The sequence below is a fragment of the Seriola lalandi genome, unplaced genomic scaffold (genome assembly GCF_002814215.2).
Source record: "Seriola lalandi dorsalis isolate HSWRI2012SDOR001 ecotype SW California unplaced genomic scaffold, Sedor1 jcf7180002054680, whole genome shotgun sequence".
Lineage (NCBI taxonomy): Eukaryota > Metazoa > Chordata > Actinopteri > Carangiformes > Carangidae > Seriola > Seriola lalandi.
In genome coordinates, this window is record NW_019525233.1 from 1,108,704 (window position 1) to 1,123,522 (window position 14,819).

The window sequence follows — 14,819 nt, forward strand, 5'->3', positions numbered from 1 at the left end:
TCGACATCCCCCACCACCACCCTCCACCGGGCCACGCACAGATCCCCTCCATCCTCCTCAACCTCAGCTGGCGTTGGTCATCAACACCTCGTGGCTTGCAACTGACAGCAAACTGCCAAAGCCGTCATAAGAGGAACACTCAAAGGTTTGTCTCTGTGTCTGAGCTGTTAGAAGCACGTCTTTGAAAGAAGAAAGAAAGAAAGAAAAAAGAAAGATACGAGGGGTCAAACAAAAGAGCTTATTAGAGGAGAAGAGGGGGAGATTTGCTCCTTCATTGTGCCTTTTATAAATCAGCTGTATTCAGTCAAACTGAGTTGCTTCCTCTTCTTTAGCACACCAATCACTGCATTCTCCCTCCCTCCATCTCAATAGAACATTCATCATGCTATACTGTACATTGCAGTCTCTGTGAAAAGAGTAATTTTTTGTCTTCTTCTTTTTTTTTTTATTTTATTTTTAATCATAGAGAAAAACATCAATACAGATCCTCACAAGCCTGCCATGACTAAATGGGGAAAATGCAGGTTGTGTAATATTTCTGCACTCCTCGTATGGCAGCATGAAAGCCTGATATGCTAGATGTCGAACAAGCAGCAGCAGTTTTGTTTGGTTTGTTTTGCGTGAGTTACTGCACTGTATGTCTCAGCTTCCTTCTCAGAAACGAGAGATGACATCATTCCGGTTAAAGTGTCCAGCTGCTCGATTGTGTGTCTGGGTTCTGCATCCTCGCAACATCAAGATGAATGTGGGTGTCTGTACATCACTGCTCAATGTCTCTTTTCGAGGAGGAGAATGTGTGCCTCTTCACAGTTGGAGTCCAGTGGATGATGCAAAACGGGGAAATCTGAGGAAGAGAAAAGAATGACTTGTCAAACGGGACAATATGACGTACAAAAGATGCCTGAAAGTGAACAGCGCTCAACAGTGTAAATGTGATTTTCCCATTATTCCCAGTACAAAAACAAGGCTCTAGCATAACGCATAAAGTCGAGGATGTACCGAGGGTGGATGAAATAAAAACCAACACTTGTAAAAATGTAACAGAATCCAATGCAATAGCTGTCGATTCAAGACTTTTGAGGCCCCCCCTGTTTGTATTGGACCGCATTTTATTCAATCCTATGTGATATAATACAACACCAACACAAAGGGCAGCCTCAAATATCACCATAGGAATGAGACGACTTCTCCCCGACACGGTTTGGACAAGAATTTAAGACCAGGAGCATCACAACATTGTGATTTATTTTCAGAGCTACATTACATACATTTTACAGGTATTGCTGTATCTCCGGCTAGACTAATAGATTTGGTAAATCCACCTACTCTGTTTCCTCAGTACAGTCTGGCCTACATCCAGCGTCTTATCTCCCCCTCAGCCTACTACACTTTTCACATTTGAGCGCGTTTTACTCACAGAATTTCACTCTGACCTTTCCATTTTTGAAAGCGTTTATTTAATATGTACTTATCTGTACACCGCAGATGGTTACAGGCTTGGCAGCTCTCTATGTGTATAATGTGAATGTAATATCATCAGCTATCTCTGTCTGGAGTTGGGTCTTTCACTTGCTGCTGGTGCTGCAGGACATACGTGACGAGTGAAAAAAATAAACCCTGAAGAGGACTTTCTGCCCAGTAGCAAACTGGCTGGGAGAGGAAATGTCTTGTTGGTGATGAAGCCTTGGTCCTAACATTAAGATTACAATCATCATTTGTTGTAAATTCACTTGAAAAACAGAAAACTAACGAACCATTTAAAAAATAAAAATGAAACATTGTGCTTTCACAGGGTGTCATGTGCCAGACTATTTCTTGGCCAGGAGCAGTAACTTCCTGGAGTCTTAGCTAGGCTAACTGGCTGTAGTTTCAGTATGGTGTTATGAGACAAGATACAGTATCTTAGACATGGGTTTAGTTAAAGAATGTGAATTGGGGGCGCCTCGTGGTTCTAACCGCAGCAGCCATTGGTTCGAGTCCGACCCATGGTCCTTTGCTGCATGTCGTCATCCTCTCTCTCTCTCTCTCTCTCTCTCTCTCTATCCCTGACTTTCCTGTCTATCTCTCACTGTCCTTTCAGAATAAAGGCAAGAACGCCCATAAAATGTGAACTGAGCTGAACCATGTACGGCTACGTATGGTTGGTCATCAGATTCCGATTTTTCATGATAGTTTCTTTTCATCTTTTGTGTGTAATCATCCTGTAAATATATCTCCTTCATCTTCCTACATTATCAACCTCATTTAAGTCAGTCAAAAATATTGTGTTTGGTTTTGTTAGTACCATTCGCCCCCGACTAAAAGCTTTCTGAGACAAAAAAAATTTAAAAAGCAGGAAGTGAGAATTGTTCTCCTGGGAAAACACTGAGAGCTTCTTTTTTTTTTTTTCTTCTCACAGCTACAGTCTCCTTCTGTGAGGTCTAACATACTTCCTTTCCCTTTCATTCCTTAACAGTCAGCCTTCTTTTCCATTCCTCCACATTTTGTCTTTTCACCGCGTGCAGTGGGTAGACTGTCAGTTGCCATGACAGACAGGCGCACAAAAAAACAAATTCTGTATTAAATTAGTGGCAGGATTATATCCTTCACTGAACACTGTGTTGCACTGGCTTAGAGGTAGTTCAAACCTTCAGTCGAGTCTCTCCCTTTCAGAGATGAGTCAGTGAAAAGAAAGGGAATAATAAGTCTTCAAAAATATTTCATCCTGTAGAGAGCAGGAACATCAGTGAAGCTGCTCTGTGCCGCTTCCTAGCATTATTAAATGGGGGAGACTGTGTTGTGCTGGACAGCTGCAGGAGTCACTATATTTCTTTCCTTCGCTTTCTGCTGCGAGCTGCCAAGCATTTCAACAAATGGGCCTAAAGCGAAAATGAGCAGCATTACATGCATGTGTACGTGTAGGGGAATCGGTGCAGGGTTTGTGTGATGTGATGTGATCGGGACCCTCGCAGCCTGCGGCGAGAAGGAAGATCAGGTTTGCCAGCTGACTACACATGTTCCACATACGTCTGGCCTGTTTATCGTCAGAGCAGGAGAGCGGGGTTAGAGCGAGGCCAAGAAGACGTAGATGGAGCGAGAAGAGACTGTTGAGTCCAAAGGTGGGACGAGAGGTGGGGTGAGGGAGGGGTGAGGGAGATCCTCACTTCCCCTTCTGCCACATCTCTCAGTCACCTCCACTTGTAACTGATGATGAATGGCTTCCGACACGGCGTGAGTCGCGGGCTGCCTCCCTCGCACCCGATGTTAAGACCATAACCTCAACAAAGGAAGGCGACTGAGAAGTAGATTAGCCTCGCCAGGGTGTCGTAGCCTGCTGGTGTGTGGCTTGTCTAATTGGCAGACCCCCTTTTCCCTCTTAGAGAGATTTCCCCCACAGGAGCAATAAAAGTATCCTATTCTCTTTCAATTACCCTCTCTGTCCTTCAGCCCATCCCCACAGCCACATAACTCACTTAACCAACGCACACAAGCCCCCATCAATCCCCCCCTCCTCCAGTCCACCCTCCTCTCCTCTAGATCTTCCCCCTCTCTTCTCCTGTCAGTATTTCTCTTATTCTGAAAATCTGAAAGCCTGAGCGACCCAACCCAAGGACTAAAATCGATGCAGCAGAGTCAAAGATATCGTCTTTTTTATTCCACACATCTTCCTCCCTTGTCAAAACTTGGCATCTACATTAAACATAACTCAGAGACTCAGGTGTAGCCCCAAGCCATTAGCTTCAAACAGAGATGAGGAGCAGGTCTTTCAAACTCCACATACTTATATTTTTTTCACTTTCAAACTTGCAGTCTTCAGCCCCAACCAAAGGTTTTAACTATTTTTTTCAGTAGCACTCCCCAAGACTTATAAACAGACTATGACTATGGCTCTACAAAGAGACACAAAGGGTCAAACTTACCTGATGAAAATGGTGTGGGTAGAGGGTCGGGGGCTCAAGCAGGCAGATGTTTCCAGGTGCTGACGAAAGCAGTGGGAATCAGCGAGTATGGCACAGTAGTGATGCTGTTCCAGGAATCCAACGTGGGATCATAGCAGTCCAGAGTTTTACACCTCTGTGTGCCAAAGTACCCACCCACCACATACAGTTTGTTCCCCGATGCTACAGCCTGGCAGCTCATCCGCTTGGCTGTCACATCGCCCACTTTAGTCCACTGGTAGCTCTCGCTGCTGAACTTATAAGCCGAGCATGCTGAGAACTCTGTATCCCCGCCCATGACAAAGATCTGGTTTCCCAGCACGGCGGCGGCGGTGTAGCGCCATGGTTGCGGGCAGGACGCGGGAACAGTCCATCGATTCTCCTGCGGATCGTAGCACTGCACCTTGGGAAGCTTGTCGTGGGTGACGCTGGTTCCTCCGAAGGCAAACAGCTTGAGCTTGACGCTGACCACCGCTGCATTGCTCACACCTTCTCTCAAAGGAGCCACCATGGTCCACTTGTTCGCCACTGGGTCGAACTGCTCCACCTGTTTGAGTGACACTGACGGAGAAGCCGGGAGGCAGCCAGTTGCTGCAGTATGACCTCCGACCACGTAGAGGCAGTGTTTCAGCTCCGCAGAGCCATGGCCGAACCTGGCGATGAGCATGGGAGCAGCTTTGGACCATTCCTCGTGGACGGTGTCGTACACCCATACATCTTTAGACACACCGTTCTCTGAGCCTCTCCCTCCAGTGATGTACACCTTACAGCCGATGGCGCAGGCGCTGAACTCCTTCCTGGGGCTGGGGATATCCGCCTTGGGGATGATCTCTTTGGCCTTCTGGTCCACCAGGTACAACTTGTCACACATGAAAGTCTGCCCTCCCAGAAGAAACAGGGCATGGCTGGTTTTTCTTGGTCGGGCACAGGGGCTGTTGACGACGCCGTCATTCTGCAGGATTTTCAGCTTACAGCGAATAGCTTCATCCACCAGCTCCTTGCTCTTGGCCTGGGCGTTGATCAGCTCCTCTGTCGAGACATTCTCCATCAGAAAGATGGCAGGCAGCAGGGCGAGGCGGACCGTTCTCAGAAGCTCTGGAAGGTGGCAGTGCCTCCTCTCCAGGTCATAGTTGATCCAGTTAAGGGCAGCTTCGTAAACCAGTCTCTCATCTTCTGTCTCTAGCTCCTCGTGAGATAAAAGCTGGACCACCATATCTTTGGGCAGTTGGAGGAAGTCCTCTGTCTTGCAGATAGCAGGGAAGTTGCTGAGGCACATGCCCCAGGAGAGCTCTGACAGCTTGGTACACTGGTGGGCGTCAGACAGCAACAACATGCCAAGACAGTTAGAAGGGTGAAGGTTTCTCTCTAGGAATTCGGCACAGGCGTCACGGATGTCCTGAAACTCCAACATGTCCCCCGCTTCCAGCAGAGACTCTGCGTTCTCCTCGTTGATCACCACGCGTGACGAGTATGCGTAATCCAGCAGCAGCTCTAAAACCTCCGGGTGGATGGAGTCGTGGAAGTCGACCTCGCTGGCCTGGCTCTCCCTCAGCCCACCGCTGAACATGGCCTCGAAGTAGCGGCTGCAGGCAGCCAGCACTGCGCGGTGGCAGGGGAAGGAGCGGCTGCCGGCATGAAGCAGGACGTCTGTGAAAAGCCTTTGCTGCCGCAGTGAGTTGAGGTGCATGAGGACGCTGTCGGCATAGGAGGACTTGTGGAACAGGTAGATGTTCATAGAGCCAGTGCTGGCTCTAGATTTTCGGTTCTCATGGACGCACACGGACATTTTCATTGAATCCTGAAAGAGAAAAGACAAGAAAAATCTCAAATGTTAAGCAGCCTGGGGGAATAATATCTTTTATTTGTTGTATTTATGATTCAGATAATAAAGTGGGATATATGCAGCTTTCAATTTCTGTGAAAGAAAGAAAGTGTAGGTGTTTTTCTCTCTTCATTTTTTTTTTTTAAAACAAACATGTATATATATTATTTTTCTTCTAACACATCCAAATAGCAGATGTTGGAATTTTCCATCTTTTTTTCTTTTTCTTTTTACCCATGTCCACTAATTTGAAAGTCAGATGCAAAACACATGAGACACATGAGATGTTAGCTTGTATGCAAAAGTGGCGTGTAATTACTGTAAATCAGACTAAATTATGTTGTTTATCAGAGAGACTAGATTGTTTGTCTTTAAGATTAAAAAAGCAGACTTTGCTGTGGGCTTTACTTGCCTTATTAAACTGCATCCGACAGTGCAATGTCACTGCAGAAATATTACATTGTTCAGCCTTAATATCCATATTATGATTGTGTGCATTTTTGCAGAGAGTATTGCAGTCCTTCCTTAAGATAGAAAGATGTAGGAGCATATGTCTGGGAGTTATGACGGTCAATAGTCCTCTCTTCAGACAGCAGGTGGCTTTTCCACATTCAAAGCTGAGCAGTATTAACTCCTCTCTTGTACAAATACCATGATTTATTAGTAAGAGAAGAGGAAAGGAATGTATTGAAAGACTATTTTAAGCCTCAGAAACGCACAGAATCTACAATACAACTTCCAGTAAGTCACAGCTCCCATCCTCACTGTCCTTCCTCTGTCCTTGCTCAGGGCTCACTTTCATTCCACCCAATTTCAAGACACGTCAAGTGCCTCCGGCGCTCTATTTCCAGAGGAACTGAGTCCCCGTCTGACCCAGTAAATGCACAGCTGACAGATTCTTCAACCAGACATTTCAAGTTCTCGGCCCGCCTCAGGGTCTATTTTGAGGAGTAATAATTTGAGGAGTGAGAGAAGATGGATTGATCTTAACAGTAAACTTTAACACCGACTGAACTAACACTCGAAAAATCTGTGTTTTGGATCGAAACAGGCTCGAGGTTGTTGCAGCATGTTTGTAGTTTCCTCTAATTCTGCCGGGTGCTATAGATCCCGATGATGAGCTTTCAAGGCAAAGGTGTTTTCAAACTAGAAAAACAGTCATAAAAACTTTTCAAAACACTCCTGCAACATGATCTACTCCCACCACTGCCCATCAGTGTCCTCAGTGCATCACAGACACCGTGAAATGATGAACTTCATGGTTTTAAGGGGAAACATACTTTTCTATACTTTTTATTTTGGAATTACTATGAGTGTTTTGATCATCTTTTTTTCCAAGCTTGTCACTATTGTAATCCATTGACTGAGGTCAAGCTGACATGACTCAGTCACTGACATTGTTTCTCTGTCGGTGAGAAAATGTTTTACAAACCTCCAGGTGGTGAGGTTTTTGATACTGAAAAGATTGATTTTCACTTCAAGCCCTAGCGAGTTCAAAAGTTCCCAGGTGTCATAAATGATTCCTCTGCAACGCAGCTGCGGAGCGGAGAGGACACTTTCCATTTTCCTTGAGTTGCATCATCTGCCCCAAAAATCCCCAGAATGCCGCCTCATGAATACACAATCAAGCCTGAACCCTGCAGGCGCAAATGAAAGTCCAATGGGGCTTCCTGTTGAGCAGTGTCACTCACACCGTTGGCTTCAACAGAACCGTATTGTTACTTGTCATAAATTCCAGGAACATGGTTAAATTCCAGTTAAAATAACTCCCTCAAGCAGCAAATCTTCCAAAAAAAAAAAAAAAAAAAAAAAAAAAACCCAGGCGCCCAGGTTGGCTGCTGTGGTGCCAAACCTGCAGCACCTGTTAGCATAATGTGTTTAAGCCACTTGCAAAGCATTTCAAAACTGGAGCCAAAGCCGGGAGGCAGAATGGAGCGAGGTGTGAAAGATAGCGAGATAACCAGCTGTAATTTTATGTGAACTACAAAGATAAGAAAGTACTCGTGTGACTGCTTCATAAATAACACTGTCCATTTGTTTTCATACGTGCATGTGAGCCAACACAACGTCTTAAAGGAATAGTTTGACTTTTTGAGAAATGTGTTTCACTTTCTTGCCCCGATTTAGACGAGAAGATTGATACCACACTCATTCATGCGACATATGAAGCTACAGCAGCCGTTTCGCTTAACTTATGACTTTATACATAGCTTTTCAAGGCCATATAGTCATATTTCACAATAATAACAAGAGGAAGACTCTTATTTATCGCAACTTGATGAAATGCAAAACCAACTGCGACTTCGGTTCAGCAGGATTTATTGCATTCCAGCACTGACAAAACTGGCAACCCGTCATCCTCAGGCCTCTGGCTCAGTCAGCTATAATCGAGACTATCCTAGCCTGCTCTCTCTCACCTGCACACCCCCCCCCACACACACACACACACACACACACACACACCACACCACCACCACACACACACACACACACACACACACACAGAGTCATGATACTGCAAGCTCATGTTTTCTAATTGAAAGATGTAAGTGGCTTGATCTGAATAAGTGGCCCTAACAAATCAGGCTCTAAACTTGAGAGGTTTTCCGTATGCTAATCGCTAGCGTGTTAATAAATATAACCTTCAGGTCTGACACTTATTAGTATTTCAAATGATACAGTGACAGTTCAAGGATTTTAACTAACAAAACTTTCCAAGAGCACAGTTGTTTCAGTGCAGGAATCTAAGGAATCTGATCTAACTTCCAAAGTGTCATCGGTTTCCTCTCTGAAATGAATCAAAGAGAATCACAGTGTTATCTCATCTTGATAACGGCACGGCACGACACGGGCTCGCTCTCAGAAACACCAATATTTTGATCTGCTGAGCAAATAAGAGTTTGATTCAAGCATTTCAAAATCTCTAAAATCTTACTTAAATCACAGCAGTATCCACTCATCTATTCAATCGTTTAATCCTATTATAATAACTTTAAATTTTCCTTTTGATCGCCTCATTGCCTAAATGATGATAATCAGAAATATTGCAGTTCGTACATTCCTGTCTTATTCAGCTGCACCATACAATTACTTTTGTTCTGCATTTTTATCAAACAAAGAGCGTAAAGTTTTCCACACCTGCAGTGAGTGAAGGAGAGATAAAGCGAGAGGAGCAGTAAAACAGATACCTCTTCTACCATTTGCATTTTAAAGGATAAAGCCTGGATTACCAAGTAGCAGCAGCCTGCAGGTCCCGAAAACCCTTTGTTCATACAATTGTAATTTAAATGGGATTTTTCCTTTGTTACAAACTTGCCTGTCCCCAGCATTTGTCCAGTGATGATGTTTCATTACTGTGTGTCAAACTTATATATTCTAAGAAGAAAACGTGATTTCAGAGTAAATGGGTTCTTGTAAATTGTGTGTTTAAGCAGCATTTTAAACAATACACTGTCTGTAATGTGAAGACAGACTATTGGGAAAAATCTGGTCACTTCGACCAATATAACCACAATCTAACAATCTGGTTGTTCAGAGTAAACAGGTTACAGCGAGGATGAAGACATGTTGAGTGCAACAAGTCGCTGTGAAACGCCTGACGACCGTCTGGCAGACGTAAACATCCCATGTTTCAACACATTTTAATTGAACTATGACTTTCTGCTCTGACTGAGAACAAACAGATGACTTTTTTCAGCCACATCTTCAGGAGTAAATTAATAACTTTAAATTACCAAGAAAAAAACAACATCAAATGACAGTTTGCATATAGATTTACATAATTTGTTCATGAGTAAACGAAATGTTTTTGCCAAACAGAATTCAACTGATAACCTGTTGCCCTCATGATGTGATAGTGTGGCTGTTTTGTTTTCTGCTTTATCATGTTTCCTCATTCTTTCTGATTCTGAGTGCGTTCACTTTGACTTCCACTGGTGACAGGCCAGATTACTAATACATGTTGTTTGAGGCTATGAAGGTTGTTTGCATATTCATTGTGAATAAAACCACAATGAAAATATCAAATACAATTAGGCAAAGTGTATTATTACAACATAAACCAACAGGAGCTGAAACGTTCATCGATTGGTTGATCGACAGAAAAGTAATCCCTAAATATTTTGATGTGTTTCAGCCATTTTTCCAGCACAAATGGTGAAAAAGATGCTGTTTGGTTTCTCCCATGTGATGATTTGCTGCTTTCCTTTGTTACATACTGTATGTGAAGACTTTCAGGTTTTGGCTGCAGGTTGGAAAAAATAAGCCGATGTCATTGTTTTTTTTTAGCAATTGCAATCTATTGATCAAAAAATAGATCAGATCAGTTCCAGCCCCAAAAGCCAATCACCAGTATCAATAATAATCAACAATCAGAGCTCATGGTATTGTAGTCTATAGTCTGTGATTGATCCAAAAGCCTATTTTTCTGTTACACTAACAGAGTCAGTACATTCACACCAATGTGCCCTCGAGAGGAGGAAAAGATGCCAACAGTGTGAGAGTGTGTGTGTGTGTGTGTGTGTGTGCGGTTGGTTGCCTGGATGGCTGTGAGAGTTGTCATCCTCATCCCCTCACAGAAAGCAGATCTACGGGTACACAACCGGAAAGCACATACTCAGAAAGAACATGGTTTAAAAAAAAAGAGAGAAAGAAAGAAAAAAGAAAAGCATGCACACACAGCCATGGACTCTATCTGAGGCCTGGCTGACTGCAGTCTGTTTAAAATCATTGCCAGGTGTTCACAGTCAACCATGGACTCAGGAAGAGGGATGGGAGGGAGAGACTTCAAAAGTAAACACCGGGTTTATATGGGCCAAGTATATACATCTGCCACTTTGAGAAAGAAAAGAAAGAAAAAGAAATGAAACAAGATGCAAAAACAAAAGAGGGGCAGAGCAGCAGCTATTGATCTGCATGTCCGCATCAATCTTCATCGGAATCAGAGAGAATGAGATTTATAGTCTCACACCAGCTGTCCACACACATCTGAGCGAGGTTAACTGCGTTTAATCCAAAGCCTTGCCCATTAAAAAGATACAGCTTATCCAATTATAAACACACGAGGAGAGCGTGTCACACCTGATGTCGCCTTTTTAAAACATGTAAAACATCCTGAGCATGCATGAGTATGCAGGAAGGAGGAGAGAGGAGAGCACAAAGGAGGACGGAAGATCTGTAGCGTATTTCATAAAAAGATTTAGAAATAGTGCAATCAATGTGCTGAGTAAATGATCGCGATAACACTATCATTTAATCAGTGAATGTCAATAACAATCTTTTGTCCATTAGCCTGTTTTTCTGTTGCGCTTTCTCTCTTACAACAAGGAGTTTTCCATCATCAGGTGATCAAGAAAAGGGATAAGCAGCAGCTCTCACATTAAAACAACATGTAAACAGGGTGTAACAGGGACTTATCGTCAAATGTACCTCTTTGGGTGAAAGCAGGAGTTCAACTGTGCCCGCAGTATCCCTGGAACATGCCACTTCTGAGAGAGCCACGATGCAAGCCCTGCGCGCGGGGAGTGTGGTAACTCCGTGGTTATTTCCGAAACGCTGGCGGGTGTACTCGCGTCAGGATGAGGCCGATTTTTTTTTTTGTCTCCACTACACTGGCTTTTGCTGCAAATTCCGGAAGTTGTTATAATATGATTTCACATAAATATGTTAAGGCTTCGCACAAAATGGACGGGCTTTTTGATATCGGGGATGAGCTGAGATGTTCGGAGGCTTTCCTCCAGCGCCGCGGCTCCGCTCCTGTGTGGCGATCCTCCTCCTGCGCTCCCAGTCCTCTCTCACTGAAATCAATGGGTGTGTTTACTGTGGGAAGGGGGAGGATCGTCACCTCGTGCAGGAAATGAAGTGTGTGGTTGGTGGTGGGGGAGAACTCACACATGCATATTACAATTTGATATGGAATTTTTTTTTTTAATTTTTTTAGGTTTAAGTATTTTAAAGATTTACTTCAAGATGAGTCAAATTAAACTTATTCCTCGCTGTGGGGCCCTTTCAGACTCTAGGACCAGCCTTTGGGGAACCAGTGCACTAAAAAAGTTAATTATTTTATATAGTAGTGGTGTAATGTAAAGTATAGTTACTATTAGTTACTTTTCAGCCGCGCAAAAAAGTTTTTAGTTGAGTAAAAGTACCAATGTTTTACTGTAAAAATTCTCCTTGCAGTTAAAACTCAGTGTAGAACAATGAGCAACAAAACATACAAAAGCAAAAGTAGCCTAATAGTTAAGTTGCCCCTGTAAGTACCTACTATGTTGTTTCTGAGTTTAGTCCAGTGGTTCCCACCCTTTGGACCAGGCCCCTCTAAGTGATTAGGAAACATTAGGTTTCATCTCAAACAATGTATTTTATAAACTTAGCCATTCACTGTTAAATGAAAAATGTAATCCTCAAGGCTGCAGTACTTTGTTGCTGCTTTTAAGAGTCAGACTTTACATATAAAATATATTCAGTTAATAAAATGTGATGCATAGCCATTTATGAAGCAGTTGAATTTGCTCCACCTCGATGCTCCACCTACATGTTAATGCATGAATAAAAATGACTCAACACTAATAGTGGCCATTCTGCAAAATATGAACTGTCACTTTTGATACATTTTACTGCGAATATTTCTGTATTTTTACTTAAGTAAACTATTGCTTTTAGTTGTAAAGCAGTGTTTGTGTGTGTGTGTGTGTGTGTGTGTGTGTGTGTGTGTTGTATTGCTATGTTTACTTACAGGGAAGAAATGATCTGAGTTCTCCTCCCACCACTGTTCTTTTAGACCTGTATGTGTCTCATGTTATTAGAACCACGTGTGTCTAGATTTCATCATGTGAATAGCTCTGTGTTAAATATATGGGTGCCTGTGTTTTGGCGACACCTCAAATGTTACTGTGATAGCTGATGACACATTAGATTGTTCTGAAATCAATTCTGTAAGATACAGGAAACCTCTGTCTGTCGATATCAGACCTACAGCTGATGCTCAGGAGCTGATGTTAGATTACACTGTTACTGTTGTTTGTGTCATACTCTTGTGGAGTCACCACTCTAAAAAAAAAAAAAGAAAGGGGGAAGAAAAACTATGGTACATATATTTCAAAACAAGGTAGGAAGGTATAGGAAATACCATAATGTCTGTCTGAGCCACAGTAAACCCACCGCTGAATGCCACAGCCACAATATAAGTCCTATAGGATTATAAAGACATTGTGGTTTTTGTCCGGGGTAGCTGGGAATGGGAAGTCCAATTTTATCCCTGGACATCTTGTGTGAGTCACATCTGTGGTCCTTGCTGAGAGTACTTTTGGCTGTGACTAAACCCTTTAATGGACCCTTGAGGCTATAATGTCATTATTTTGTTTGTTTTTATGTGCGGTGAACTTCTGTTGTGGCGATTACATCCTCGCATCCGGTTTCTTTTCCCATCAAACTGTTTTTATAAAGACAGAGTTAACAATTACCGTAGCTTCATATCAAGGAGGATACAGCACACTGTTCCTCAGAGAGATGCATTTAGTTATGAAGAAAACCTCATTGTGGCGGCAAATGCTTCATCTATGTGACACGAGAGACACCTAGTGGGCAAATAGTGCAGAGGGTTGAAAACTGGAACTGAGGGAATAAATACAGACCGAATTGTAATGAACTGAACCCATGCGTTTGGATGACATTGGTTTTTACTTCCTCATTGCTTGGGGTTTCACTTCACTGTTGTATGTGTAAAAAGAATTATAATATTTTTTTTCCTGATGTCTTAACCCTTCCCTTCACCACAAACAGCATGTCTGAAAAACTTAAAAACTCCACAATGGCCTCTAAACTCTGGCAGCCTTTCCTCTCCTAATGACTGAGTTTCAATTTGTCTGAGTTTCTTAAACCTAATATGTATCGTGGTAAACGGTTTGGTTCAGTCTAGGGGCGGTTGGGCTGTAGCTGATTGTTGTTCCAGCGTCCAACACAACCTTTCCAGGAAGTGAGGTTAAGGTGATGGCAGAATATCTCTTATGTCAGGCTGTTGCTATAGTTTCACACTGTGGCTTGAGTCTGAATGCGGATCAGACAGGATTGCAATAACATCAACGTTGATGCAGGAAGTATCAAGTCTTATTTTAATCATGCAGTACTGGGTAATATGAAATGTGATACAGATCCTTATTACAAATTGAAAGACCTTTCCTGTTAGCTCACTTAGCTGTTAGCACTCAGAAACATGTTGAGCAGATTTGCATTTTACTCAAATAGGACTAAAGTAAAAAACTTGTACGTTACTTCAATATTAATATCATTTAGATTTAGATTTTACATTTAACTTTTAGACTTAAGATTCATACACATTGTTAACAATTAAATATGACATGATGTCTCAAATGAGAGGAAAATGATAGATAGATAGATAGATAGATAGATAGATAGATAGATAGATAGATAGATAGATAGATAGATAGATAGATAGATAGATAAACTAATAAGCTAAAGAAGCTTGCTGTAAACTCTTCCTTTTAGATAGTTCACCTGTGTGTGAATAATCAAATTTAAATGGGCATGGGCCCTTTTTTCTGAATGATTTTTAAGCTTTTCTCAGGCTGCACAAACCAGTCAGTGATAACTACTTTTGTCCCACCTCTTGTGATAAATCAGTCACGAGGGATGACACAGATGCTGGCAGATATATTTTCCAAACTAAAAATGTCTTGATCTAGAGTCCACTAGCTTTTGCCTACCATACAATTTAATGTATTTTTTTAATCTGAATTCATCCTGTTCATCCTTGTTTCACCCTTCAACCCTTTCTGTTGCATTTTAAGTTTATCGATTTATCTATTTTACTTATTTCCAGCAGATGACACCAAGATTAGAAAAGAATTAAAAAAAATTGTAAATGGATGTACGTATAAATAAAGCTAATTTCATGTTTCCTGTTGTTTTGCATTCTTTGCATTTTACATTTAATTCCATTTGTTTAATAATGAATGAAGAAATCAAGATACTTTCCAAACAGCAAGTAAGTGGTTCCCCTTTAAATGTTTGCACAAAATCGACTTCCGCCTTATAAGCCCCGCCCTCCTCCCTCCGCATAATGC

At 42.4% G+C, this 14,819-nt stretch overlaps 1 protein-coding gene across 1 annotated transcript; it reads right to left on the minus strand.

Moving 5' to 3' along the window:
- Positions 1 to 437: 437 nt before the first annotated feature.
- On the minus strand, positions 438 to 11,513 carry enc1 (ectodermal-neural cortex 1). Its single transcript, XM_023422360.2, has 3 exons — positions 11,167 to 11,513; positions 3,900 to 5,715; positions 438 to 844 (listed from the first exon to the last, which is right to left on the minus strand). The coding sequence occupies exon 2, from the start codon at positions 5,707 to 5,709 to the stop codon at positions 3,934 to 3,936; it is 1,776 nt and encodes a 591-aa protein (XP_023278128.1). The 5' UTR covers positions 5,710 to 5,715; positions 11,167 to 11,513; the 3' UTR covers positions 438 to 844; positions 3,900 to 3,933.
- Positions 11,514 to 14,819: the final 3,306 nt, after the last annotated feature.

Excerpts from the sequence above, each read along its gene's own strand:
- enc1 (XM_023422360.2), bottom strand. The coding sequence starts at position 5,709 with ATGAAAATGTCCGTGTGCGTCCATGAGAACCGAAAATCTAGAGCCAGC.